Consider the following 27,343-nt stretch of genomic DNA (forward strand, 5'->3'; position numbering starts at 1 on the left):
GGAAAAATTTCAGAGGTTTTAAATGGAATTTCTTGGATGAGCAAGAGAAAGGAGCGTTATTGCTCCTGGCAAAACTTCATGTTAATTATAAGATAAACTTCGGGGACTGAAAATCAATGAATGGTTTAATGGAAAAGTTATAATGGGAAGGAAAAAAAACACCCATTCAAGAAGAGCTTTGCACGTCTGACTTGCCAAATTGTTGAACTGTATTTTTGTTCCCTTTGTTTTTAATGACATATTAACACATTCTATAGCACTGGGGATCAGTATATTTTTTATACACTACTTCCATGAAGTGATTTAAGGGAGTATCTGAAACTTAAATTCCTGTGTAAATCAGAGACTTTCACCTCCTTTGCCTTCATGTATGTGAAATTGTAAGTGAAATCTGGCAAGCCAAGGACATGGCTAACATAGAGATGGGTAGTTCACATATTCAAACCAGAATTCTTTCTGTGCATCAGTTATCATAACAAGCTTTGATCATATACTTTCTGTATGCATACTGGCCCATGCCTGAGTCAGAATATAGGGAATCAATCTTTTCTTCTTTCCCTCTGAAGACATATTTAGGTACTGAGTTACGAGCCCTTTCTACCTACCAATGTTTCGTACACTACTAAGCTAAGTTGATTGCAAACAAAATTAGTCAGTCTACATGCATAGAACATACATATTCTTGCCTTAAAAATAACTAATTTGGGATAATTCTAACCATTCTTTTAATAGGCCAAAATGCTGTCTTCTGGAAGGGATAGTCAGCACTGCTATTCACCAGTAAACTGAAGGAAACAGCAACACCTCAACTAAATAAATAATAGATGTGGATTTGATAGCTACCTCTGGGGCTATCACAAACATCTGTTTGTGCTATTGTGTAGGTGTGTGTGAAAAATTATTCCTCTGGAAAATGTATGCTTTTATTCTAAATATTTACACGTAAACTGTGTTACATTATTAGGCGCCTCATATAGCCAGAAGGATTTAAGTTCTACACTCAGTAAATTTGGGTAGCAAAACATAAATTTTGAACAGGATTCTCACACAGAGCTTGAATTTCTATTTCCCTAAGCAGTTGGTAGAAAAACAGTTGGTGTGGCTATCAGCCATAAGCACAAGGCTTTGAGGCTGGTATTTTTGTTCACTGATCCCAGTGGCTGTCCTGCAAAATGCATGTTAGCTCCTGTTCTCCTTCTGTGCAGATCATGAAAGGTTTTAGGGAGGCGAGTGGGAGATTGATCTTCTTAACTTCATCAGAAATACCTGCTACTTTCCACCATGAGAGCAACAAGCACAGTTTTACTAAGGACCCACGTGAGTACTCCCCATTTTCAACCTATTGTGGCTGAGTAATGTTACAGGAACAGACTGCTTGAGGAAGTACTTGCATTACTCCCTAAAACGTTAGGTGATACCAGAAGCTGTCTACTAGAGGTGAAATAAAACACTTTTCAAAGCAACGGGCCTTATTTGCATGTCAGTCAAAGGAAAGTTAATCAAAATTAACATAACTACTTTAGATCTAACAATATTCAGACAAAGTGTGCAATTATCAGATGTTCAATATTCCTGGTTCATGATCTTTCATTTTAATTACCTCTATTACTGGAAGTTATTCTGTTTAAAGTACATTCTGATGTCAGACACTGTACATTAAACAGTTATTAAAGATCTAAAGCTGCGAGATAGCCACTAAGTGATATGAACTGTCAGGGCCTTGAAGCAGTATTTGTCCAGAAAGGACAAGGGAAATCTTATTGCAAGGAACGCCAGGACCACACTGAAGGAAATACTGATCAGAAAATGGTTTCCTTCAGACGTTTTCCTGTAAGAGTTGCAAATATAATTATTCTTTTCCAATGGCTTTCCATGTTCATGTACAAAAAATTTGTGCAGGAAGTGGTTTAAAAAGCCTTTGCATTTTAATGGCCCTTTAACTTTGAATTGAAGACGGCATGGATCTGGGATTTTTACCCTTGGTTTCATGTTTCCTCCATGGTCTGAGATAATTTCTTCACTTGCGTGTCAAGTCGGTGCTATTTAACTTTCACTTTTAACTAAGCACAAGAAAACTGTCTTTATTTTAAATCTCAGTAATAGTAAAAATATGTAAACAACACTTAATGGAGGTGGGTTTTTTTCTAGGTGTTAACCTCACTGCCCAGACTAAGGAAGTGCTAAGTTTGGCTAATGACATGCACCACTACTCAAACTTATAATACAAATAAGAGATAGAGTTTTTAATACCCATTCCACCTTATCGCAAGTATTGAAAATTTTAAGAATGAAAAAGGAATAGGATTATTAGTGAATTTCAAGTAAAGCCAAAGAAAAAAACATTTTGTATTCATTTGGATGATAAATTGCAGTAAATTATATTTTCCTCAGATTATTTGTCAATTGGTGTAAGAGAGATATTTATATCAGCTATCTTGTGAAAATTAAATTGCTTACATTTTAAAAGTGATTAGTATTCAGCATGGATGATGAATCTTTTTACTGTTAGTAATTCAGTAAAGTTTTTCATAAACCATATTGTCAGCAGTTTTGTTGTAATAACAGGCTGAGACACATGGTATTCTGCATTTATGAAACAACTAAATATTTTGTCATTCCCTATTAAAAACAGCATGAGTACAGGAAGATTTTCAGCAGACAAATGCTGAAATCCTTTAAATGCTGAAATCCTTTAAATGCTGAAATCTTAAAATGCTTTCTTTTTTTCCCCTCTCACTTTCATTAAGGTGAACAGAGTAGTCATGGGGTACAATTGAAGCTACTACCACTAAACCCAGCAGCTGGATCACAGTAAAGGATTTGAATCAAAGACATCAAGATTGAGTCATGGTGAGTTGATTTTGATCCCTAAGAAAATCTATAGAATTTGCAAAGGTAAGAAAAGAAGATTCTGTGGAAAAGCCAGATATAAGTAAAAATAAAAGGAAAAAAAAGAATAAGAGCACCATATCTTTCTTGAGATGGTAATAAAATTAGAGTGGTGTGGGCACTATTTTCAGTTAGTCTTGTACATCATGGCAACACACTTGCTATCTTACTGTTGAAATAATGCAGTAAAAATCAATGTTCCCTGAGTTCACAAAACTGATATCTGAAATTCCTATACCAAGGAGTCTTTTTTTGCTTCCTTAGGATAATTTACATTATGTCACATTTTAAAAGAATATTAAACAAAAGGAAATTTCATTAACTGCTTTTAATATTGGAATTGGTATATTCTAGAAAGGAAGCAAAACAAAATCAAAGTATCTCACACCTCTGCCAGAACTAAAATATATTTAACTATTTAAATCTTGGTCTATTAAATCTGGAAGAATGATCAATAAACACTGATGGTCCATCTCCACCAGTGCTGACTGTCCAGCATACTGAAAAGACAGATGACAGAGTGACTTTTCTTGATGGTTTTTCTTCAGTCTTAGAATGAATTGGCTGATGAAAATGTCCGTGCAGGAGAGTGCTGTGCTGTTTAAAGAAGAGTCCAAAACAAATCTATTTTCCAGTTCTACAGTTTTTTATTGTTGCCTGTCTGTGTGCTAGCCAGAATTTCATGCTGCCAAGTCTGATTGTAGGATCAAAGTCATAATTGTATAACTTTCCCCCTCAGGAAAAGTATTGCACAAGATGTGATCTTCATTCATCGATCCCTTGTACTGAAATTGTGTGTTCTACAAAAGAAAGAAAAATTTTTAAAATAAATCAGGTCTCCAAGGAGCTCACTGAAACTGTTTAACTGTTTAACTCAAAAATTTCTTCAGCTAAGTCAGAGCAGCTCATGATATTTTTCACCTGCAGATCCCAATATAATTTCAAGAAAAAAATAATTTCTATGTTGTGTCCTTAGGGAAGCAATTGCCACCAGTGAGAGTCATTCCTTTTTTTTTCCCTACTATTTCCTACTCTTAATTTCTACAGAGGGACCCAACAAGAAACTGAACAACAAACTAGCCTGAAACACCTGCACCTGCCTTGAATGGGTCTTGGCAGAGACTGTGCAGTTACTGTGTGAAAAGTACAGTGTGGTGACATGTGTCACAACTGCAGAGGCCACCCCATGGGGACATTGCCAGGGAGGCTCTGCTGCTTCTCTCCCCAGATAGCCAATGGGCAGCTTTCCCTTTCTCTTTTTGTTTTGCCTTGTGGGTTTGCTGTGCACCCCTCATCCCCCCAGCAAAAAGAAAGGAAGTTTCACCATTAGTCTGTGTGTGTAATCAGCCATGAACATTCCAATAAGTCTGTGTACATAAACCTGTGCAAGAAATAAATAAGAACACAATGTGATCACTCTTTAAAAATTTATCTTGACATTCCCTAGGACTAGTGTAACTACAACAGCTTAATGAATGCACTGGCAAGTGGTATCTTGATGTTGATATACTCTGAGGATAGCATTTTTCCTCCATGAGTTATATTGCATATCTGCTATTTTATCCAACATGTTTTATTTGTAATGTAGCTACCATGGCTAACAGCTAGGAATGCAATGGAAAAAGTGGGAAAATGGAAGAAGTATAATTGCATACAATGCCATATATCATGTATAGCTGTGGATAGCAGGGTAAACAAGCATGTGCTTCTCTCACTCTTAACTGCTACTGAGTCTAAAGAAGAATCAGATATTTGAAATACAAGCAATTCTGGGGAACAACATTAAATAACAATTCCATGCTGCTGTTATCAAAGTGTAGTACTTAAGTGAACTGTATAAACTTGAATATTCTTTATCATGCTTTTTTTTAAAATGTACTTACTTCAGACTTCTCACTGTGGAGATGAAAACACACAAGTGCAATTAGAAAATGATTCAGTTGGAAGCAGGTGAAGTTATATGCCCCCAGAAACCAATCAGTGTTTAAAAGAAAATATAAACTAATGCATTGTTACTCTTATATTCTTTTATTACTTGCTGTTAAAATAATCATGTGCATCCAAATATTTTAAAACCTAAACGTGAATAAGTTATACTACTCAACATATACTTAGAAAATAACTCCAATGTTAACTCAGTTGATCTTTTTTTAAGCAATATACTTGATTAAAGGTAGCTCTGGGCTACCTGTGTATAATTTCCAACACAAGGAGACTGAAATACTTTCTAAACTGCAGTTCTTTCTTCGGGAGAATACATGTGGCACGTAATAAAAGAGGCCATAAGTGGAGAGACACAAAAAAGAAGAAACATCACAGGAATGCTGAAATGGTTGTTTTCATCAAACAGATTAATTTGAGCCAAACTGAAAGCAGTCTGGCAGACTTAAAATATGATCTTATCAAGAATATTTGGTGACTGTGAGTAAAAATGTAAACATCAGTCTTCAGCAGTCTCCAGCATTTTATAATGGCAGTTCAGAACTTCTGGGAGTGCATATACAGAAGCTAACTGCAAGTATCCTATCACAGCTCCCTATAGTCAGTACTGCTTTCCAATAGAATGAAGAAATTTAGAATAATCCTCGTAAATTTTACTGGAAACACAGGAACATTAAGTTCTTATTACAGACATCTGGATTAGGTGCCTAAAGCTCGAATATATGAATTAGCTTTTTCTATTCCATTAATTTGCTTTGCTTGGCTTTTTTTTGTTTGGTTGATTTTTTGGAGGGGGGGGTGGTTTTGGGGGGATTTTTTGGGGTTTTTGTGGGGTTTGTTGGGGTTTTTGGGTGGTTTTTTTTTTTTTGGTTGGTTGGGTTGGGGTTTTTTGAGAGAGAAGGAGCTGGTGATACAAGGCAGTACAAAGAAATAGTCTTCTCATAGTTTCTATACATGAGTAATCAGGGACACTAGGAAGCCTGATACCCACATTTTTTAGCTCAGCTATATTTGTTGTCTAATCAAATTGCCTGGATGAAACATCTAAATTGATCCAACCTCTTAACTCTCAAGAAAAAAAAATTGATTTAGAGGCCAGTAAGGATTATGTGACTCGGTTTCACCTGTTGTCTCTGCACTAGTGAAAGGAGCCACTCTAGGTATTGTTCTCTGAATCATTACAGAGCAACTGAGCATCCCTTGGTGGCCTTAGTCAAGGAGCTATGGGAGGCTCACATATGAGCTTCATAGGCATTGCTGTTCAACAGAGTTTTTGTGACAAAGCCTGAAATCTCTTTAGAAGTGTCGTGTGAGAGCAGCCCAGGTTTTTATGACTGTTGTTTGGGGAATTTACCAACTGAATAGAGAGCAAGGATGCTGACATTAAATATATGAAGCGATGCTGAAAGTAGGGATTTCTACTTCAACTCCATGTATAAACTGGCATTTCTTTATCAGGGCAATGGCTAATGGCTGCCCCATCATCTCACAAATTAGGAGTAGTTGCTCACCATCTGTGGCCCACAACATAAACCCCATTAGGAAACCACATGAGGATTAGCAGCCTCAGAATCATGCCCAGGTCTGCTGCACTGCTGCACTTGTATTTACACCCCTGCTGTGAGGGAAAGGCCTGGGTCTGTTTGAGGTGGCACACATCAGCTTACTCCACACCCCTTCTAACAGGACAAACAAATGCATTTGGGAGCAGCTTCGTGCAGATGCCATGGAAAGTCCACGTACTCTTGTGAAAACCACTGGACAGCACACAGCAGCAGGAGCCTGAGGAAACAGTGTGTGAGTAGTGGCAAAGGTTTTCCCTGTACCTGTGGCATGCTGCATCTTCCTCAGTGTCCTTGTTCTAATCATAAGTGAGTCTCAGGGTGGCAAAGGAAATGGGATATGCTGCACATAATCACTGGCCACACCACATGGGGAGATTTTGAGTGATCAGCTCCTATGTCACGTGCAATTTTGCCAATCTTGAAATATGGTAAAGTACATTGTACTAACACATTTTGGAGCTTTCAAAGTACCTGCTGATTGTATTTTTTGGTGCCCCTACAGAGAGGGAACTGCCAATCTGCATGGGGCATATTGTACCCAGTTAATTTTATAGGCCACGTGGAAGAGGGGCTTATGTCCTTGCTGAATAAAATTTCAATTTAAATGTAACTCTCTGCTTGTTGTCTAGAAATGTAGAGGCACATTTAATTGGCTTGCATTGATCATTTGAAACTGCTTATTAGAGTAACGCAGTGTTTTGACAAAACTGTAGCCTTCAAATAAATGGAAAGAGAGGTTGCTACTAGCAATTGTATTCAAATTTTCCATTTACCAATATATGGATTTATGAAAAGCACATCTAAAACTCCAACATTTCCTTGATTTTTTTAACTATACACAAAAGTGGAGTTTCAACAAAATTAAAATGTGGAGGTTGACAGAAAAACATTAATGTTTCTTCTATATGTAGTTCTTGATCTGTGTCCCAAGGAAATACTAATGGTTTTAAACAGGGATAAGAGTAGTGCACCACAACTAGAATGGAAGTCTGCAATATCCCTTGTAGGTAGTTAAGCATTTATAAAGGTATTTGTACAGCACCAAATACAAGTAAATTAGTTCTTCTGTTTGCATAAAGGTTTTTCAAACCTGCTGACAATTGTTAGTGCAGCATTCAAGTAAAAATTGCCTTGCCAACTTATGAAGGAATTTAATATTTTGCAAAGAGCACCTGTGAAAGTGGGGAGAAAAAAAACCCCCAAACATAAAGCTAATGAAATAAGTACTGCTTGACTTGGACTTCCTTTGGCTTCATTCTCAAAACTTTAAATGAAGAGGAAAAACAAAACCTGACTGATCTGACCATTGCCACTGGTTCATCTTAGGAAAAGCTGCAATACACCTCAGCTTTGCTGAAACAAACAGGGTTTGTTGACTGTTTCCAAGGGAAGGAGCCACTCCCATGAAATCACAAGCTTTGCCTCTGCTAGTGCTCAGTAACCCCTTCATCGTGCTGTCATAGCACAACCTTTATATTTAAGTCTTTGAGGTATATACAAGGGAAAAAAGACTTCTTGCTGCCTCAGTGGTCTGGTTAATAGGCATTATCAGAGCTCTTATTGTGGCAAATTCTGCTTCTAAGCAAACTTTCAATAGCTCTATTGTGACTTGATTAAACTTGTTTGTTCTATTTTTACACCAGCCTTGCCTGCTGGTTCTAAATATATTACACATTCACACCTGAAGATGCCCCTATCTTTTCTTCATCTCTTGTTCACACTTTTAATTGACAACTTTTGAACTATTGAGTAGCAATACCCACTAAGTTGCTATGTGGGCTGTGCTAAACTTTAGCTTGCAGTTTCATGTACTGAGTGGGACTTTTGATGAAAAGGACTTTAAAATTTCACACTGAAAAAATATTATGGTTTTGGGGGAGTATTATGATGTTTTCAATCTTTAAAATAAAGGAGCAGAGTTTTCCCAAACTCTCAGTGTCATCTACATAGCATCTGTGGATGAACATGATTCTACATTACAGTGTTTGTCATGCCACAAACTGTGTATGTTTACATGACAAATGACATTTCTGGCTTTTATAAACTCATTATAATCCAAATAAAGTATGCATGTCTTAGCTGTAAGGTACTCAAATTATGATCAGGCAATAAGTAATAAATACATATTCTCTGTTCTGAAATGTAACCTAGGGCTTCTGTGTGCCATCATGGTTCCAAATGGAAAGTGTACTTATGTCATTTGTGGCCATGTGGATAAATGAGAAGCATTTTACAAGTTTTAAGTCTGAAAGCAATAGCTGTAGGGAAGAGGGAATATAGCACACATATTTCTGCAGAAGTTTTCCCCAAATGAGCCCAAACTATATATGTGTAAAGCATAGTTTATATAGTGTTTCCTGTGGTCATTTATTCTACTGACTAACTACCCCCACTATTAGGAAGTCATGCATTATTTCTTGTTTGTGCTTATCTGGCTTTCAGCTCTTCGCTGCTGTTTCATATTACATCTTTCTCTGCTATATTAAATATCCCATTAGAACTCAGCAGAAGTAACTGCAGGAAAGTGCTTATGAACTATAATCAAGTTACCTTTTGAACTCTATTTTGAGAAAGTAGAGCAAGTAACTCACTAAAGATTTTATATTATATTTTAGCATGTTCTCAGCATTTTTTCCTGGTTTTTAACTTCCCTTTTCACTAATTTAAACTTATAGAAACTGTTAGGAAAGTAGGTCAAGTGTTCATGAACCTGACTGTGTGCAAAGACAATCATTAAACTCTGTAATTGGCTTAGCCAGATATCTGTTCAAGGCACCCTGGGGCCAAAGCAGTAGAAAGATGTTAAACTTGTTTACATGTACCCCAAAATGTTCTTTACCTACTTGCCTCTATTTGTTGCTCTTATGTTGGCCAGATGATCACCTTGAACTTTTGAGTGAAAACATCCAGATAAAGAGTATTAAAAACTCTTAAATGCAATTCCAGGAAAGAGCCTTCACAAGATACGTAAAGGTAAGCACAGGCCCAATTCTATCCTTCCTTTTAAGTTATGTGTCCAACAATTTGTTGTTCCTCTTGATGTCCCTTTCTAGCTGCATCTTGGTTTTGTCCTTTGGTTATTTGATTTTGGCCAGCATGCCTGATCTATACCTTTATAGGTATAGATCATCTTCAATGATCTGGTTTAATTCGAATTTGCAGTATGGTTCTTTCCTGCACTAGGAATTAAAAACTACTGGTTAAACCTATCTGTTTTCTTCATTACTCTGCCTTTCTTCCCCCCAGAATAGTTCTGTTTACACTTTTATTCTAAATACTGCACCGCTAAGGGGCTGCCAGATTTCCTCAGGGTTTTTTTAGATCAGTATCCCAGAAGACTTCACCTATGAAACCTCTGATTTATGAAGTTTGCTTTTTGAAGCCTGCTATTTTTGGGTTTTTTTATACTGCACCAGCTTTTTGAGCCAAAGCTTTCCTGCAGCTGTATTTTGTCCAAACATGTCAAAAGTTTCAGACCGTTTTGGGGTTTGTTAAACCACATGCTATAAAGAAGAAATAAAAATCATGTACATGCAATAAGCATGCAGGGAATAATGACTGCCTCGAGGTGGCAGCTTTTCAAAGGACTTTGTGATATTTTTTATTTCATCTCAGGAGGAAATAAACAGGAGAGGAGAATTCTCCCCAAAGGAAAAATTTGTGCACCATTGCAGCCAAGATGCAACATTTTTAAAGTGCGTGTGGTAATACACACAGCTAAAACCACATGACCAAAATGGGAATCTTATGCCAAAAGAAACAACAAATTCATTTAAAGCAAATAAAAAAAAAATCAGAAATTTTTGGAGAATTGCCTGCCTCACCTTGGTTTTCCATGACTTTCCATGATCGGGCCACGAAGAAAACCTCTGAGAAAAATCTTGTGACTTGCTTATTTTTAGTAAAAATTACTCAGACATATCTTGCTTGATGATAAGATGTCCTAAGAAGGATTTGATCTGCAACACTTGTCAAAGGGACTCTACAGAAAGAGAAAGAGCAGATAGCTCAAAGTGTAACTATTGTTGGTTGCAGCAGTATTAAAATCTGGCTGTCTGATTTCAAAACCAGGTGATGATGTTTGCATGGATCCCACCATGGGTTTAGATTGCAGGTTACAAATGCTTCTTTAAAAAGGTACAAATTGCCCAGCTTGTTCTGGAAGGACACCAGAGTACCTCTAGCTGTGCTCACTGTGGATGATCTGCATGTAGAATGCCTTCTGCTTTGGGGTTTTGGATTATACTCTCTATTATTGGAATGCAGCTATTTAAGCTAAAGCTACTTCAGCACAAGTTATTAATTCATCTTTTATAACAGAAAATTCAAAGGCTTTTTCTATTCATAGAGAAATAGAGACCTAGAGGAAGACAATACTACTAGACATCTAAATGATGCCTGGATAAAGCATGAGAAATACAACGATTGTTTCTTCTTAGAATTCTACCCATCAGTTCCTATTTATTTGTTTTAACATTCTGGGCAATTACAAAATCAGAAAAGGAATAATAACTAATAATCTGTTTTTCCTCAGAGATCTGACGATTAAAGCTGATGGCTAGAAATGTAGATAATCAAAACACAAGCATTGAATTGTGTGAGATCAAAACCTTTATATGTGCACCACATCTTTTAAGCAAGCAATAAAGGCTGAAGCTAAAAACTGTACCAGCTTTTTGAAATCCCAGAGCATCTATAGGAGTAAAATTCATTGCTAAATTGCTGCTTTCAGGCCACTGGAGACACAGTTCATTATCTGCAACTTTTATTTCACTTTACTTCAGCAGAATGTAGAAACTAGGTATTCATCTGCCTGGGCCCTCTGAAGACTTAATTTCAGAGCACACCTGTAGGACAAAATGGAGTCAGACTCCATACAGAACACAATGATGGCCCCTGCTGTTTCCTTTAATATGAGCATATGTCAGCACCAAGCAGCACTGGTTGTGTTGCCTCCTTTCATGTCAGAGCCCGACGTTTAAGGCTTTTGAGCCAGGTGAGAAAAATTTCATTCAATGCTTTCATGTTTGTGAAGAGTACACAAGGGATCAAGGGTAACAGAGCTGTTTCTTTTAATGAAGCTACACTCCTGAACAAAAAATAGTCCCAGACTCAGCCAGAAAGAGAGCACAAAACACTGTATGCCACTACAATTCTAGCTGCTCAAGCACTTGTCTAGAATTTTTGTTGTATTATCCCTATCACAGAAATATTTCCTAAAATTAACATAGAAATCATCCTGGAATAAAATACAAAACCAGGCTAAATCCATTCTTTGACATTTTCTTACTCTTCATTAAGATTATACTTTATATTCTCAATTATATTAGAAAATTTAAGGTAATTGGAAATAAATACTATCAAGGGGAAAAATTACTTTTATAGTGTTAGTCAGCCAGACACTTGGGGAAAACACCAAATATTGTTACTTGAAATGTAAAACTGTTGCTTAGTCTTGCAAACCTGTAAATTTCAGCTGTGTTTCAAAACAAAATCGGAAAACAGAGTAAGAAAAAAATCCCTGGAGGTCATAGCTTCCTATGGTTTAGCCATACATTCTGCATGGCTACTTTGGAAAGGTTTTCTCCATTTGTATTACTCCCAGGGCTTTAGAACTGTATGCTTAATATTGAAATCAATTTCTCATTTTGGTTCAAGCTGCTCTTAGAAATATGGATTTTTTTTTTCATGCGCAGTTTAGTTGAAGGAAAGGAAGAAAAGCTCACCTAAATAAAAAAACCTCTGCTAATATAAGCTCCTTCACAACAGGCTATCAGCTGTCCCCAAACCTAACATCTTTGCTAGTTCTGTCAAGCAATTTTCATTTTATACTTCTCAAAAGCTGCAGTATTAGATACAGATAAATGTTATACTTAGTAGCTGTTTGATCCAATGTGTATCTGTGTAAAACAATCTAAATAGTACCCCAAACAATGAACTTAATGCCCCAGTGAATTTAGCTCCTGAATATTTACCAGCATTAGGAGAATGTTATAACACTGATCACTTGTAATTATATAGCAGTGACCTTGGGATTTCTGAATTTCACAGCTCTCTTCTGCTCTCTCTGTTCTGTTTTTTTGTAGGCTGTTTCAGAAATACAAAATTAGACTTCTAAATTAAGGCATTACATAAAGGCACTGGATTGGAAACCATACCTACTTCATAAATTCTGGGTTCATTCTAGAGAATTTACTTTCTTCACAACAGTGCAGTGGCAAACTCTGGGTTTGGATAGTCCTACACATAATGTCTGAAATGCATTCTTCATTTCAGTGGTTCCCACTTTTGATAGTGTCTTCTTATATTACATATTTGCCCTTTAATAAGCCCTGCTTCCTTATGCTGTAACTCTCATCCTCTTCCTCCTCACTTCTTAGGAGTTTTGGGCAATTTATTGCTTTGGGGGGGATTTTTTTTGTTCACTTTAACATATGTTTATCCTACATGTCTAATTAGCTGTTCCTTTTCTTGATTTTGGGTTAAATATTTCCTCAGTTCAGCTTTTCCCTTGAAGGGAGCATTGTGGGTTCACATGTAAAGGCATTGATGAGTAAGCAAACTGTAAACAGTTCGGAAGTCTCTTGGTGTCCACTGAGGGTAATTTCTTAATCCAGGTGGTAGACAGCCCAGATGTATTGCCATTCTGCTACCACACGTGAACTTCTCTCTGACTTTAAAGTTGACTTTGATAATTGTCTAACACAAAGGTTTCATAGCTGAGTTACTTAGACACCTTGCATTCTCAAAGCTTTATAAACTATATCTTTTTAGAGTACCTTCTATCAAAGTATGATTTAATTGTCAATGTTTATATGTTTGGTACCGTCTCATGTTCAAATATGTAAATAAATTCCTAGTGAACATTTTATGAACTTTGCACTTTTGATATTCAGCTATTCATACTAGGGTCTGCTTTTTCTTCTAGAATCTTAGGTGCTGTAAAACAAAAATTGAACTGCCTCAAATAGGAAAGACAGAGGTACCTAGGAAAGAGTCATATTGAAAAAGCAGGGTGTCATATGCAGTTCCTATAACTGCATAGTTATAGGAAGTGCATATAGTTCTATATTTCTGCATGTAGAACTATAATTCCCAAATGGTATAACCTACCAAAGCCATTAACATCATACCTGTAATAATACCCAGTCATAAAAATGCTGTTACAATCTTTCATCAGTCAAAAGACTGGAAATGGCTGGTTAGGAAGAGATACCATTAGCAAGGCTTATATGTTCGGTTGTTTTTAAAAAAAATGTCCTTTCTGCATTCCAGCGGCAGCTTTGAGTCAGGCACACCAGTGGGGTTTTGTTTGATTTAGTCAAAACACCCAGCTGGAACAAACAGCTGTAGAAAACTGGGGAAAATGAGGGAAGCAATGAGCAAGTTTGCTCTGACTGTGGCCTTCCTTCACACCAGCTGTAGCAGGACAGCTGGACAGGGTCACCAAAGCACCCACTGGCAGAGGGTACTTTTGCAGATGAGAGGAAAGCGTTTCAGTGAGCTCAGAGCTAAATTACTGCTGCTTGTACACCATTGTCATCAGCTAATCTACTGTCCCATCTAAAAAGAAAAGACATGTAAGGGAAAAATAGTCATCCACTAATCCCTCTTCTTCTGTCTGCTCTTTTCTTGTGGAAAAGTGAAATTCTTTGTCCGTGCTCCCCTCCATAAGCTGCAGCCTGAGACCTAGCAGGGGACTTATGATCACTCTGCAGCTGGGAGCTGTCACTAGAGCCAAATTTTGTAAAATATCTTTAGCTTAAAATAACTTGGCAGAACTGATCTGTTTTGAGACTCTTGGTGGATACACATTTGCAGTAAAAAAAAAGTTTCTGCTGTGTTTCTGTAGTAAAACCCTCCAGGTGAGAACATCTAGCTCAGGTAGTTTTTCCAACAGAGGAATGGCTCTCCCCTTTCTCCAAATGCAAGTGCCAGTAATCCCAGTTCAGTTGCAGCTGTGCTGATGAAAAGGGACTGGAGAAGGAAGTGAGAAGTCAGGAGGTCCTACAGCACAGGTGCCTCCTCAGTTAGCCTGGCCCATTAGGTCAGGTGTCCCAGGCTCTTCAGGTTTTGGGAGGTAGATCCTATTAAATCTCTGTAATTGTGAAATGGGAAAAGTAATCTTTATCAAAAAATAGTCCAATTTTACAGTACTGCTTGAGGCACAAGTATATGAGATAGAGAGATAGATAAAGGTACTGTAGTACAGTTTAACGTTTGGAAAGAGCTCCTGTAAATGAGGTCTTTTCTATCTTTCTGTGCTTTAGACATTCCTGTGCTTCTCTTAAGAGGTCCTTTAGTTTGCTTTGCTCTGAACTCAGGGAACCTGGATGTAGGTTTTAAATGAGGAATATATCCTCTAAAGGTAAGAGTTGGCCTGTAAGATACGAGTGTCTTATTCTCAGTTGTACTGTCTGCAAAGTACACTGACAGAGCTTTGAAAGCAGTGTAAATTAAATATAATTAAGCCAATTATGTTCATTTGCACAGCTAAATCTTTTGGATTGTAGGATTGATGTACATAATGAAGAATTTAGATTTTAAATGGTGTGTTCTGAAGCCTTATTAGCTATTCACATAGCTGTAATACAAATCCTAGAGTTTGGTCATCAAATGGCTGAGAAAATAAGAGGGTCACTTCTTGGGCTGTCACTTCTAAATATGAACTACATAATCTTTCATGACTGCAGATGGCAACATGGGCCCAGTTTTACTTCCAGTGCTTCATCCTGCACTTTTTGTGTTTCACTAGAACAGCAAAACAGCTGACAATCTAGTCAGCATTTTCAGCTGAAAATTTGCTTTGAGCAACTCTTAGTAATAAAACCATCATTGGCATAGCAATTGTCTTGTGGGTCTTCAATTTGATGCATGACACAAAGCATCCTTGAAAGCATTCCTAATTAAACCAAGGAAAATTCCAGCAATAGGAAAGAGCTGAAGTGTATCTGAGATCCATACTACTCAGTACTTGGAGAAGCATGGCAACAGGTAGACTTTGACTGAATGTGTCAGCCTCGTGTAGGCTAAAACTTAGAGATACAACTTTTGTCCTACCTGTACAGCATTTGCTTGGAGCTTATAAGTTGTACCATTGAGCCACAGTTTGGTGTACAATATTTGTTAACTTTTGAAAGAATAGCTGCAGCCTATGGATAAGTAAACCTTTTTCTTCAAGCTGAAAAGGAATTCTAACTTATTTCCATAGTAGCAGATCTAGAGCTTAGCGTATCTTTATTTTTAATAATGAAAGTTACAATGGTGGTGCATGCAGCTATGGTTTGCTTATTTCTATGAAGTTCCTTCTACCTAGCACCTAATGTGAACAATAGAAAAAAGAATACAAGGTGATGGAACTTCACTAACAACTTATTTGAAAGTGTCTAATAATTGCAGTTATTTAATTCTAAGTTCAAAATTTGATTTGAGCACTTTGTCATAGAAACATGAGGTGACTCTTCTTGATAGCAAACGGAAATTATTTGGATTTAATGAAGCATTAATGTATTCTTTTAGTTTGTGGTTTGGTGACACAATGTTTGTTGAATGTTTGGAGGGGGTTGTCCCCCGCAGATCTGACAATTAAGTTCCTCCAGTTTAGATATTCTTTAGACTGAATTTCAATTGTAGAATTGCTGTGAGTAGAGCTAAAAGCAAATACTGATCACAATGAAATCCAATGTCTTCTCAAAGCTGTTTGAAAAAAATGCAATTCTGATGAGTTATTTCTTTGCTGTGTAAGGAATCAACATATAAAGCCTATGGTTTTCTTGAAAAGAGTTCTTAAACACCAACACACCGTAACTTGTTACATTTTAGTCAGGAGGGAAACACTTACTGCCCTTCTAATACACAGACATGTTTCTTCTAATAAGAAGTAAAAATGCATTAGAGTAAGGAAAGCCAAAGCTATTTTTCAAAAGCTGGTCTCTCCTCCTTTTTCTGCTCTGCATTCCACAGTTCAGCAGTGCATGTGTTTGTAACTCTAGCTGCTTGATTTAAATATAATTATACTAAAAGAATGGGCTGGAAACTGCTGCTGCTTCTTTATGTGTTATTATGAATGTGTAAGAAGTTTAGAAGAGGGTAGATCTCAGTGGATTTTCCATAGAGCAAGTGTTTATTTGCAGCAAAATTAACTTTAATGAGTATCCTTGCTAAAGGTCCTTGAAAAAGAGGAAGTCTGAAAAGTGACAACTCCCACTGGGGCTGAGCTTCAGAAAATATGTGTGAGTGGTATGTACCACATTTGGGGGTTTTCCCTGTTTACTCTGAGGTAGAATATCTTGAACTTTTGTAGTGGGTCAGACTGCTTTCTGAAGAAGCAGCTTGCTTGATTTATTATATTATCAGGTGAAAGGATCTACTCCAAACACATGTATGGTTCCTACAAATCTCAAGTAGTTATGACTAGATCAGAAGCAGAAAGCCACAGAGGAAACTATACAAGAAGGAAAATCATTTATTTAGAGTGTAAGTTCTGTCTCGCCCTGCACTGAAGAGGTAAAGCTTTTATTTTACTTTTCCTTGAAAGAATATTTCACTTATTTTTCACTTTCTTGGTTCAGTTTCTTCTTCTATTTTCTCACCTTGGAAGAGGTTTTCAGCTCAGGCATTAGCCCTAGAGTATATAGGAGTTAGATTAACTCTTAAACAGTTGTTTGAAGCAAGTGTGATCTTACTTGATATGCTCAAAAGCTAGTCCTTACCTTATAAAAGAAATATTTTATGGGTGTCTAATCCATTTGATCCATTTTTGCCTGTACGTTGCCTGTTACTGGTGCTGTTGTAGTAGATGTCAAAGCACTTCTTGGGGTTTCCATAGACAACAACCTTTTTGTAAACCCCTCTCTGTTTTGTATTCTTTTCTATTGGAAATCAAGAGACTGGCAGTTCATAACGTCTATTTTGTAGACAACTTTGCCATAGCAACAATGTGGACTTAGCTTTTGACTGTGACAGAGATTTTTCTTGTTTTCTAAATTCACCGTTTTGTGGATGTTCACGTGTGCACATATTTCCTTAGTCTGGGAAGCTCTTTTCCTTCAGTACCTGACATAGGTGCTCACAGCTTACCAGTGCTTTCTGACTATTGGCATCCTGACAAGCTGTTGACTCTAACAAGTTTTTTTTTAATTTAAAAAAAAAATTGAAAGTCTGAAAATCTTTGAGTCCACATAAAATTTAACTCCTCTCGAGTTCACCTCAGCTGACCAACTTGCTTTGAAACATATCTTGCTGTGCTGCTAAATGTTAGCCTTTACATCATAAAACAGATTTTACCCGTGTGACTGTTTATGTGATGGGGAATGCCATGGTCTACTGTGACAGTAAAATCAAGGGCCAGATAGGAATGTCTCAAAGTATTCCAGTAAGACAAAAATCTGTGAAAAAACTTTTCCACATAAAGATTGTATTTTCAAACAACCCTTTTTGTTCTTTCAGATTGTTTTCCTTGGCACTAATCATGAAGAGTGGTTAGTGTGTAAAAGAAGTGACATGCTGATATTGGAAATAAATTACATTGTGCATTTTTCTGTATTTCAGTGATTCACTGGATTGCTACAAAGGAACTGTATTTATAAATTTCACTTCCCCTTAGTTGAAAAATCTCCAGTTTTTATCTAAACTTCAGAAAACATTTGGTTTGAAACAGATTTGACTAAATAAAACTGTGCTTCTCAGACCTCTTGCAGCATTGCAATGTTAGGAAGAAAAATAAAGAGAAGGAAGAAAGATTGGACTATTGATGACAGTTCCTGGGACCTGGCTGTGTTTTGTGCAGCAGCAGCTTTCCCTGGGGCAGAGCTGTGTCCATGCACACAGCCCAGCCTTTGCCTGCCACAGAGCAATCCCATTCTGTAAGGCAGAGCCTGAGGAGACAGTGTGATCCTGGAAACTTTCATGTGCCTCTGTGCCAGAGAGGGGGGAGAGAGGGAGACCTAGAGCAAAGGCGAGTAGGGAGGAAGGCAGGGAGAGAAGGGAGCTTGCTTCACACACTGCTGAAGGCTCTCAGAGGCAGACTGTACGAGCAGCACTCAGGCTGGTGTGCAATTCAAAGGACAGCACTCACTGACTTTATTCATTGAATCGCTGAAGGACAGATATGACACCCAACTGCTGCTTCTATATGTTCTTGCTTATTGGTACCAAGGGTAAGTGTCCCTGGCTTGCTTTCTTGTTTTCAACATTGTAAATAGCTGATAAACTTCAGGAGCGGATTTCTTTTAAAAACTATGATACCTCAGTGTTATTTTACATTTCTTCATGTTAATTTTTTTTCAATAGAATCGGAGTGTAATGCAGTCTCTCAAGGTTACTAGCTACATGTCAGGATCAGATAGTTTTGCACTTAATGCCTTGAGAGTTACTATTAATAGTTATGAGCTGAAATTTAAAAATGAGAAACAGTTCAAACATTGCATAAATACTTGCTGTAAATATTTATTGAAGGTACCTACAGAACTGACTCATCTCAGGTGCCATGAAATCCGCATTTTAGACTCAGTTCAGTAGTTTGAAGTGATACTGTGCAAGTGCTACTAGAATTGGTAGCTCTCGAAGGGCAGATTGTGTTCAGGTAATAGGAATTTTCAGCATGATAGGCAGTATAGCATGCAAGAGGGAGACTGAGTTAAATTTCAGTTTTTCTTCAGACGCAAATCACTTCAGTGTGATGGGAGTTACACTGGACATTCTGCTTACTTTAGTAGTGTTTTCTTCATTTCATTTGAGTACCCTCTTTGTAAGGGCTTCTTATGCCTTGGTGAATCTGTCCCTGTGAAGCTGCTGATGCTGATCTATACATCTGATGCTGATGTTGAACGTTCCTCATGATTATCATTTTCTTTAGCTGTAATTATTATAAATTGCTTTCTGTTGCACAATTTAGTCAATACTAAAATAGTGTTTCATTAATTGTGTAGATGAAAATAGATACTCTTTATAATACAAACAGTTTTGTTAAACTAATAGGAGCAAAAGGCTGGATTCTGTCACCTTCTTCTGTATTTTGCAACAGCTTGTTCTCTCTCCTGCTTTTAAATGAAACCTTTTTGGGTTCATGTGTTCATACGATGCTTCTTAAGATAAAATTTGTAAGGAGTATTGCCCCCACTAGGAGTTTGGGAAATAGAGCTCCATACACAGTTATTTTTCTAGTTGCAAAGCTCAGTTAAATCAGTGGAAAAACTCAAAGCAGTTCCTTTATGTTTTAGAGGAATACATAATTGTGAGCTGCATGCATGAAAAAAACAGTGATATTAATGTATTTGGAATTCAGAAAGCAGAAATAATGACATCATATCAAACCTGTGAGCAAGGTCTGGTTTCATATGCACCTGCATTTTCCGTGAGCTATAATTCAATATTTAAAGGTAGCACTTCCAGTTATGCAGAATAAAATTGTTTTCAACAAATCCAGCCTTTTTACATTACTGCTTTCTATGCCAAAACATTAAAACACAGAAACATTCATAAAAGATACGCAAATTGTTGTTATAATTTCTGCTGTTAAATCTCTGCTATGGCGTTTATAAAACCTATTGAAATATACTAAAGCATACTGCAAAACAGGATAGCAGATGAGCACTGAATGAATACAGGCCTGCTAGTTATGATGGTCATTACCTTTCTAGATGTTCATTGGCTCATCACATATAGTGCATTATACTCTTAAGAAAACCACATGGCTCGTCTAGATTTGTTAAAGTGAGAAGCAGTGAGTTCATAGATTAAGCACAGTCATGCCTGGAGTCTCTGCCACCTGTTAGAGCTCTGTTTTGCACCAAAATTAGATCCTGTTTAGTGTCACGTCTCCTCACCTTGGTGCACAGTTCACAGCCCCACTGCCTTTTGGAGTTTAAGCCAGCAATGTGAATTGTAACCACATCTACAAGCTGGCTGATTTCATCTGCTCAATAGACTTAAGTTCTGCTCAATCCTTTAGGCTAGCTGATATTAAACATTCCTGGAGTAAGTATAGCTGTCCTTAGAAATTGGATGTTTGGTTTGGGTTTTTTTTTAGTGGACTGCTACAAGTTGATCTGCATTTTGTTGTGGAGGTTTTTATGTTTGGCTTTTTTTGTGTGTTGGTTGTTTTTTTTTAATTTCTACAATGACACAGATCCTCCTAATTCTTTAAAAAGTAAAACAAGGAATATATATCATACAAACACTACTCTTGTCTGATTTACCCATATCCGTCCAAGCTGCGTCTCTTTCGTTCTCTATTCAACAGCTAAAGCAATACAAAAATACCTTCAATCACTTTCTTGTTTTACTCTCTTCCTTGAGATTCTTCATTAAATCTTTTTTTTATATATGAAAACCTTGCCCTCCAAAATCTAAATAATCAAACTAATTCAAGCAATCAAGCTTTTTATGCACTGGCAACTGCCTGACCATCTTCCCATGTGGAATACCAAGTGTTTCTTTGAAAACAAAGCAGTATCTATATAATGGTTTTTGTCAGCACAGCAGCAGTGGTTATAACACGGAGAAAAGTAAATTCAGACTCCAGCTGTGGAACTGGCAGCGCTGGATGTGTAGCCAGGATGAACTTCTGCCTGGGTGGGTCCCCCGCCCTTGCAAAGCTAGCAGGTCCCTTCATGTGTGTGGGTGGCATTGCACTGGCTGCTGCTGCTGCATCTTTTCTCTTAGCAAAACAAACAGCTGGAATTGCTGCAACCACTGCAGTGCATGGCTGTGCCTTTAGCGTCCCTTTGATTGCCTTTCTGAGGCAAAAGCTATTTTATCCTCCTGGACTTTGGCTAAGTGACAGAATCTCAAACAATTCATTTATCAATTATTAAGCAAAACAGGAGAACATTAGTATTGAAAAGTATTCAAAGGGAGTTCCAAAAGGGATTTGGCAGGCTCCTTGTGAAAAACAATTACAACTCTCACTACTTTAACCCTTTATGCTCTGTGCTTCTACGTGATGTTTCCAATCTTGTTTCCACTTGTACCTGCAGTTCCCTTTGCCTTCTCTTTCTGTTCTCTCCTCATATTTTTTTCCTTCCTTTACCCTCACTTTAAAATGCCAAGGAAAACTTTCTTTAAGCCATCCAAATCTCATTACTTGTTCTGGTACTTCATGCAGGTGACAGCTGTTTTCAAGGCCAAGATCTTTTATATCAAATGCTTTCTGTCAAATGTGGGAAAGAGGCAATCCTGAATCCTTTGGAAAACTGCGAGTTTATGATTGTGCTCCTGTTTACATAGTTTGTACATATTTTAAGATTCCTTCCAGATTTGTAAATAGGAAAGTGAAATTACTTCAGCCTTTGCACAAGCTCAAATAATATTTGGTTATTTCTTTCATTTAACTAGGTCATTAATCTGACTGGTTTTCCTGTAGTTAGAAGAACAATGTGCATCTTGTGTGAATATATATGTACATAACATGAAAATCAGTGTACTTACAGAAAATCAGGAATGCAGGCTAGATTTCCTGAGGAAAATTTACTCTAATATCAGGTAGAGGGAAGTGAAAAATCTACACAATGTTAAACTGAAGCTTTGAAAGTTAGATCCTGCAACTGGTGTTTGGGCAAAAATGTTTTCACCTCTTTGTTAACAGCACCAGGAGCTACCCTGGTGAGGAGATGAAAACCTGTATTGACTCTTTAGAGCAGCTCCAGCAGACTTGAACAATTTACTCTAAAATTTTGTGTGCGGTCTGTGGACCTCGAGCAAGAGGACAAGCAAAACTTTACCAAAATTTTTTCTGAATGTGAGGAATTGGTATTTTGCCTACATTGATCAATTTGGATAATATCATATTAAGCAAAGCCTTTTCTTAAATAAGTACTTTTGAAGTATTCCTCTACAATATCACTGTGCCTGAGAGACAATCCTCTGACAGGCCATCCCACTAGAGCTGATGAGGCTGTTCAAGCCTGGTTGCAGTAAAGTAAAAATTACCTTTTCTAATAGATGTTACTTGTTGCTAGAGATCAGTGTGACACTCAGAGGAGCTGTCACCAGTCATCTCAGCATGGGTTCTCTGTTGGGAATACATAATTGTGAGCTGCATGCATGAAAAAAACAGTGATATTAATGTATTTGGAATTCAGAAAGCAGCAATAATGACATCATATCAAACCATCAAATCAGACTTTGATATGGCTGGTGCAAGGCTGGGAGGCACAGGAAGATGAGAAAATCAGGAAGTCATAATTATTGTGTCTGAAACACAGAGGAGGTGAAAATGTGTTGGGAAGGACTGAAAAAGGAGAATGAAAGCAGAGACTAAAGGGACAGGTAGATGGGACAATGGAACAGAGAGCTGAGGGAAAAGACTAATGCTACTTAGAAAGGGAAAATGAAAATCAGGAGGACTATTAGTCTGGGAGAGTAGAGACTCAGGAAAGGGACGTGAGAGAGGGAGCCAGCAGAGAACAGTAAATTAATTAAAGGAGAATGACAGGGAGCTCTCAGAGAGGGGAATGAGCATCTGAAGAATGAAGTCAGAGGACGGTGAGATGAGAACTAGGATTCTGTAAGGGGATGAGATGATGGGAAGCAGGTAGTGATCAGGCAAGAAAGGATGCAAGTGAAGCAGCGGGGTGAGGCAAAGATGAGACTGAGCAGAAAAAGGAGCTGTGCTTGGCAGGGTGAACACTGTGTTACAAAGCCAGAACAAAGCCCAAGGTCGTCCTGTGACTTACTGTCTCCTTTCAAAACATCTCCTCCTGAGCAACACCTCTGCTCAGAGGCTGGTAATTAGCACTGTCAGATCACTCTACCCTCTCAAAAAACAAAGGTCTGGAGAGCTAAAGGATCTGAACTAGTGATGCAACATGATATCCTGCTAGAAAATTCTAGAGGGAAACTGATTTCCTCTTCTAAGAGTTAATGTTATCTATGTCAGAGAAAGTTATTAATTTTGTAAACTCAGTGCTTAGGAATTTAGGCAAAGGACACAATCTTAATTTGTCCTATGTGGCCCTACTGAATTTTCTTCATGTTGTAACTCCACAAAAATGCATGCTTTTTGTCCTGCATTAAAAGAATGAATCAAAAGTCATGGTGAATTATGCTGCCTGTGTGACCGCTTCTTCATTTGCTGTAGGTTAGGATAAAATGTGGATGAGGCTAGGGATCACAAAATGAAGGCCATTTCGTGAAGGCAACTGAACTTTGATGTGGAAAATATTTCTCTTCCTGTTTCTTGCTGTAAATGCCTAACAAATGGGTAATAATTATATAGCAGATTTTCTGGCATTTTTGGCTTGATCATCCTGATATGTTCATTGCATGGCTGCCACTGACATTTGTAAAAGCTGTGCCTTAAGTAGTCTGTGAAACTGATTCTGAAAGTAAAAACCTAAAATTAGAAGAAACCCTTGCCATACATATGTTGATGTCTCAGCTCCCATTCTGGGCAATAATATCATATTCTAAACTGTAATTGAAGCAATCTCTGAAGACTTAAAAGTGTAAAGTCTAATTATTGTAGCTGCATGAGGAACTAATTAGGAAACTAATATCATAACTTCTAAGTGGTTAAACTGTAGACTAAGCATCAAGATTCCAGTAATACACCAGAAGACTAATCAAAGCATAGAAAAAATGCCTTTAGTATCATACAGAGGTGTGTTATCAGAAATGCATGAAATTTAAAGATCTTTATTTGCATTCAGATTTAGATTATATGTTGCTGATAACTGATGTTGCACATAGAGTGGCTGTGTATAAGCAAAGAAGTAATGCTTAGTATTGTGCTCACTCCCTGCTCTGTCTCCCCCAATGCTCATGGGGGATCCAGCATGCGACTGACTGGTGTGACAGGGCAAGACAAATATATCAGGAAGAAATGGGAAAACCGGGGTTTGAACAAGTCTAAGGAGCCACCAGCTGTGGCCTGATGGGGAGATCCAGCCCTGGGAGGACAAGCTGACCTCATGTCAAGGGAAGAGGGTGAGCAGGCAGTGGGAGGAAGAGCCCAGCAGCAGTTACACAGATCCTGAGGGATCTGTGCACATGAGATCACTTAGCAGAGTTTATCCAGAGAGGATGTTAAATCACCCAGTCCTCTATAGCACAGGTTGTCGTGTTCCACCCGTCTGCTCTGTATCAATCTTGAGGCTTTATTTGGTTAAAATGTTTTTTCTCAGTCCAGTACTTGTTTCTACCAGAGAAGAGCAAGTGTCAATATGGCACTAGGAGTGGGAGAGACTGTACAGTCACTGAGGCTCAAAGATATGCACAGGTCTGTCAAAGGAAGTGTCCACACCTCTTTCTCTTCTGTTCTGCAGAAGAAATAACTGGCTTGACCTGGGAGAAGAGGCTTTTCCCATCACAGACCTGTCTGTCAAGATTATGCTTAACATAGGGAAAAAGGCATAGTGCTTGTAAGGGTGGAAGTGGTATTTTTTTTAACTTAGAAATATATTTTTGCCCTGTTTTGTTTTGGTTTTCAGTTACAATTCAAAAAAAACCACCTAGGAATAGATCAGCTCTTCTTTGGAATAAGCTAAGAATAGCAGCCCTTAATGAAACTTAAGTTCTGCACATATCATAGTTAAAGCCAAAATTCGGGGGGTGGGGGGAGAAAAAGACTACATTAATTAATTTAAAAGCCACGTGGTTGAATTTCTTGATTAGTCTGGAGTATTTAATAGCAATACAGTTGACAAAGATGATCCACATTTTTAGAGGTTTGATTCAAGAAGGCCCAACTATCATAAAAATACTCCCCTTGACCTCATTTTCTGGACTTCAATTACATGTTAAAACATGTGAATCAACTGTTATGTAGTCTTACCTGGAAATTATAGACACTGGTTTTCAGACATGAATTCTTTCTAGTAACCAAATAATCTGCAAACATTAATTTATAAATCCTGCTTTATCTTCAGTATGGGTTCTCAGCACCATGCAGAAAGAGTATAGCCACTTTCTACTTTTCCAAAAACATATCAGAAACAGGTATTGAACAGCTGGCTTTTCTACACCCCTAAGACTCATATCTCACACTCATGTCTTTCTTTTTCTTAATATCTTTTAGCAAAAATAAAACACCTTGTACATATTTCTGTTCTTTTTTTTTTTAATCTTTCATTTACATATTCACTGCTTTCACATCATCATTTACCTAGATCGGTTTCTTGCCCAGATAAATATTTTTTGTATTTACAGATTTGCAGCTTTGAAGATTCTTACAGATAGTTTGCATTGTTTTAAGTACTGGGATATGATCTCACAAGTAATAATTATTTTATTGTGATATAATTCTCTTATTCAAGCTCTTAAAATGTGTCTAGGTTGTGACATCAGATAACACATAAAAATGTATTGAAATCAGGTATCATAATAAAAATTATGGATCTGTCTAGCAACATCCTGTACATTTTATGTAGGGAAGCATTAAGAGCTAAGAATATTTAATAGACATTCACCAAATAAATTTAGGTAATTGTATAGGTCAAATAAAGTAAGGACCTTACAGGTTTGGTTTTTCATTTTTTTTTTTTTTTTAAGAAGAGGTACACTCTTTAATATGATAGACATTAAAAATTTACCAGCACCTTGACTTTAGATCATAAATGTCTTCCTGCATCCCACTGTGTGTGATTTGAGTTGTCAAAGCATTTAGCTGTGATGCTTTCAAAGCCTTGGGATAAGCTGTGCTCTGACTGTTCCTCTGCTCAGTCCCCTTCCCACTGTCACCATGCAGCTGTCACAGCAGCCCCTCACGAGTCCTGAGGAGACCAGGCCTGCCTTTTCCCAGGCACTCTCCTGCCTTGCCCTGGAAAACCCTCTGAGTCAGCAAATCAGGGGTGGGGTGAACAGGGACCCCACAGAAAGGTGTCACAGGACCAAGGGGATGCAGCAGGTCACCCTTGGGGCAAAGCTCTCGTCGTGCCAGCCCAGCGCCCTGCCTCGTGTCCGGAGAGCCCTGCTCTGAGTGAAGCCGTGTCCACAGAGCAGGCTCTCAGGGCTGGCAATGAGAACGCAGTGTCAGGAGCAGACAACATCTCCTTTAGATTAGATGAAGTGGCAGGAAAGGAAGAGAAGGAGGATCTATAGACTATGTGGAGGTTAAATACACAGCAATCCATGCAAAAGCATTGCTTTGCCAAACTGCGTCTAAAATGGAGGCACACTTCTGAATTCTGTTTCTCGTTGTATTTTCTAGTTGGGCTATCCAAACAACTTACAAATATGTGCTGCTAATGTGACATTTCTTTATGTACATTAATAAATGTATAAAATCTGCAAGCTATAATTTAAAACTCTATTGATACAACCTGCAAAAGAGGAAATAAGTCAGATGTCTGTGGTCATGGGGTCCAAACAGCTGGACTACGTGATGTCAGAGGTTTTTCCAACCTAAATGATTCCCCAGTTCTGTGGTTTGACCAGCTAACATTATTCACTTTCCTAAAGTCAGAAATCCTATTAATTTGAGATAATTTCTGTTTTATGCATTTTAACTGGAGTGTCACAACTTTTAGTGGTGAGTTATGTGTACTCATACTAGAATACAGCAGAGATTGGAAAACTTGTGATTTTTGAATCAAACCAAAGATTAATGAGTCAGAATCCAATAATGATGCATTTATTTAAGCACAGTCTGCAAATTGATTTTTCAGAAAATAGTCCTGTGAGCACTTAGAAAACATATTCCCTAAAATACTTTCAAATTATTTTACTTCAAAACAGAGCAACAAGGGGCTCCATATTTTATAATATTTCAGCAGGGTGGAATCTCATAGATTTATAGGGCACAGGGCACAGCCACCTTCCAAACGTGAACTTGTAGTTCTGTATTAAATTTAAATTCTTAATAGTTATAAATTGTTCTTAGTAAAAGAGTATGTGAATAAATAAAATGTATCAGATAATCCTGTCTCCAGCTCACCAAGAAATAATATATTTTGATTGTTACAAAATTAATCTTGAGTGTGCTCCAGAGCTTCACTTCAAATTATGCT

The 27,343-nt window shown here is 37.6% G+C and overlaps 1 protein-coding gene across 3 annotated transcripts in view; it reads left to right on the forward strand.

Moving 5' to 3' along the window:
• The first annotated feature begins 2,751 nt into the window (after nucleotides 1-2,751).
• RXFP1 (relaxin family peptide receptor 1) overlaps nucleotides 2,752-27,343 on the forward strand; it is a 64,750-nt gene continuing 40,158 nt past the window's right edge. For 2 of the 3 annotated variants that reach the window (XM_032110092.1, XM_032110091.1), the window contains exon 1: nucleotides 18,322-18,553. In XM_032110092.1, coding sequence (XP_031965983.1) covers nucleotides 18,505-18,553 — 49 coding nt within the window. In that variant the 5' untranslated portion in view covers nucleotides 18,322-18,504. Of the gene's footprint in view, nucleotides 2,851-18,321; nucleotides 18,554-27,343 lie in introns of those variants that run through there. The other variant, XM_032110093.1, reaches the window with a different exon arrangement.

The sequence above is a fragment of the Corvus moneduloides genome, chromosome 5, assembly GCF_009650955.1.
Source record: "Corvus moneduloides isolate bCorMon1 chromosome 5, bCorMon1.pri, whole genome shotgun sequence".
NCBI lineage: Eukaryota > Metazoa > Chordata > Aves > Passeriformes > Corvidae > Corvus > Corvus moneduloides.